Source organism: Egretta garzetta, unplaced genomic scaffold, assembly GCF_000687185.1.
Source record: "Egretta garzetta isolate BGI_Z169 unplaced genomic scaffold, ASM68718v1 scaffold98, whole genome shotgun sequence".
In the NCBI taxonomy this organism is placed as follows: Eukaryota; Metazoa; Chordata; class Aves; order Pelecaniformes; family Ardeidae; genus Egretta; species Egretta garzetta.
The window spans coordinates 206,932-209,870 of record NW_009260611.1 but is presented as its reverse complement, the minus strand read 5'-3'; the positions used below and the strand labels follow the sequence as shown (position 1 = coordinate 209,870).

At 43.2% G+C, this 2,939-nt stretch overlaps 1 protein-coding gene across 1 annotated transcript; it reads right to left on the bottom strand.

Annotated features, from left to right (window-relative positions):
* Positions 1–349: 349 nt before the first annotated feature.
* On the bottom strand, positions 350–2,926 carry SAP18 (Sin3A associated protein 18). Its single transcript, XM_009644880.2, has 2 exons — positions 1,316–2,926; positions 350–600 (listed from the first exon to the last, which is right to left on the bottom strand). Exons 1-2 carry the CDS (start codon positions 1,435–1,437, stop codon positions 444–446), a joined length of 279 nt encoding a protein of 92 aa, XP_009643175.1. The 5' UTR covers positions 1,438–2,926; the 3' UTR covers positions 350–443.
* Positions 2,927–2,939: the final 13 nt, after the last annotated feature.

Here is a 2,939-nt window from a genome sequence, read left to right as displayed (position 1 = left end):
GTTATGAGATAAAGGCTTCGGCCCTCCTTCCAACTCCTGCTTAAAAGCCATTTCCAAATTTCTCTGCAGAAATCCACTTTAAAAAACAAAACAAGCCACCACACTAATCAAAAGATTAATAACATCAATCTTTATTCCAAACAAGACAGAACTACCGAACACCTGTAATCCTTCTGGTCGTGTTGTATGGAAATCTTGAAACACCGGACACACTGACTTACTGCTCAAACTACGACAATCAGGGATAGGGTAATGGCACTGCTAAAGAGAAGTGTTTCTTCTAAACAAACTAAAAGTTAAGGTTTAAAAGTTACCTTTCATTTCTGATGCTTAGCTTTGTCTTCAGGTGTTCTTGCTTAGCAACAAAAGCAAAAAAAATAAGCCTGCTTTAGAACAGCAAGTAGGAACAAACAGAAGATGTAATCATACAAAGCAGCAGTAGTTTAGTACGGTCTCATGCGGCTTGAGGGGGGTGGTGCACGATTTGGAGGAGTAATTGCTATATCCAAGTAGTCTCCTATCTGGAATTTCTGAGACTGCAGTGTCATGGAATCGTCTGTGCCCTTCCTGCCCGACATGGTACTGCCGATCTCCTTCACCCTGCGCACAGGAGAGAAAAGGCAAGGTGGTTATCGGAGGCAAATCTCTCTCCACATGCAAAACAGGAACTGTGTTGGCTCATGCCAACCTTCCCATGCCAACTTCTGCACTACATTTAGCATTTAGCTATGTACACAGGATGCTGGGTTTTTTTTTCCCCTCCAGTACCAGGTGCACCAAGCAAAGCCACATCAGACCCTCCTTCTGATGGGGCAGAGGGGTGGGGGAACCTTCCACCATATTAAGTTAAATAATAAGAGAGAACCCCTTGCCCCCTTCCACACACAACACAGGACAAGACCCCACAGGCTGCAGAGCAGGATACATCCACTGGTTGCTGACAAAGGTTAGCTCATCCAGTTTTGGAAGACGGACACCTGCAAGGTCACTGCTAAAACTCCAAAGCGTTCTCAGATACCAGACCTACCATGCCTCCTATCACCAGAGACAAAGCTTCATCCCAAGCTGTAGGCCCATGTTCTGGTTGGCTGCCAATACAACAACCAAAGCCTTCGAGCACAAAGGTTCAATGTTTTGGGAACACGTTAACAATGATGGCCACCAAGCAAAATTTAGTTTGCCAGGTAGTATGTTACCAAGAAGTTCAGAAATTTGGTTTGTGGGCTCTGAACTTTAAGATCTGCGTTAATGAAAAATTATTTACTGCTTCAGTGCCTGAAGTCTTCTACTAACCCAGAGAAGAAATGCCATTTACCTATATCCAGGCCTCTTGAGATCTGTAAAGACAATTGCAAAGTTGAAGTGTGTGCCCTTCTTCCGTGCTTCTGGGTAGACTTCTTTCACTAAGCTGGTCAGCTCTTTCAGAGTTGCATCCATCCTAGGTTAAGCAAACAAACCAAAGCGGTTCACATTCTCAAAAGTAAGAACAATAAAGAAAAGCTGCCCAAGATCCATTTAAGGCGGAATCAGTATGTTGCTCCAACTTGACCATGCATTTCCTTGCCTTTGCATACTTCCTGTCAATACCTGATGATGAGTAAGATCTTACATTTTGGCTACACAGCGAGCCATTGATTTCACAACTACCCAACATTCCAAACAATACATTTTGGTCTAACGATCAGGTGACAAGAAGTTGCTCTAATTTGAATAAAACACCTAGGAGAATTCACCACTTACTTTACGCTAGAGACAATACGGTTTAGCGCAAACATGGTTCTAGCTATAGTAGCTTCTAATTTACTGCAATATTAGAGAAGTCTCTTCACCTTTGTGCATGTTTCAACATCTGCTTTTCCGTGTCTCTCAAAAGAGTCACTATTTAAGCAGCAGGAAACATTTTTTTTTAAAATGCATTAATGCATTTATACAAGGAACACTGTAAGTATTTCTTCACCTAAGTTGGTGCCTGTGTTAAAATAGTTTCTTGAATACTGGGAGAAATGTAGAAATAAAAGAAAAAAAAAATAATGAATAGTCTTCCATTTCCATCAAGATTTCCGCTTCTGCCCTAACCAGCAGCACTCCTCCTTTTCCCAGCCTTCAACCAGACCAGGGCTAAAACTCATTTCTAGAATTTCAAGAACAAAAGGACTCAATCATCACAACTAAAGCAGCTCTAATTATACAGACTGAACGCTCGCTCCAAGCTTTGAGCAACCAAGGAGCAGTGTGTTGACAGACAATGCCCATTCTGACTTCTGCAGATGGCAAACAGCTCAGATGCCATCAACAGCCTGGACCGAGTCCATAAATCCCATTAAGAAGTAAATCAGAACTGCATGCTTTGCTAGTCACAAAAATGGATTTATTCAACCATATGACATACAAGTTATAATGCTAACAGAGGCCATGGAGATTTAAGTAGCAACATAATTTGCTTTCAAAAGCATTCTTCAAAATACTATAAACAAAAACTAACGTGCTTGCAATGCAGACTAAAGCAGTTCTCCAAACTAAATTCGAAAACAATAAAAAGCAGCCCTGCTAAAGCACTGCTACCTGACCAGACAAAAAGAAACACGCTACTCCACCCTCAAGAGGCTCTGACTTAAAACCAGCACACCATTCGCACAACAGTTCAAGCCTTCTGGGACAACTACTACTGAAAAAACAGGGCTATTGGAACAAAATTTAAGCATTAGTTAAGGGAGAATCTCTACGTCGAACAGATGCGTTGTGATAACCAAAGACAGGCCACAACACAAGCCTCCGGTTACGTGCACCGGTAATGGGGCAATCCAACCGCAGTAAGTTTCGCCGTGCAGCAATCAGCGCCTCGCTAGAGCTGTGCTTCCAGGGATGCCACCTCCAAGCCGCCGTGGCGACAGGCACAGGCGCCGTATTTCGGTGGGAGGCGCCCTCCCCCCCCCCGCTGC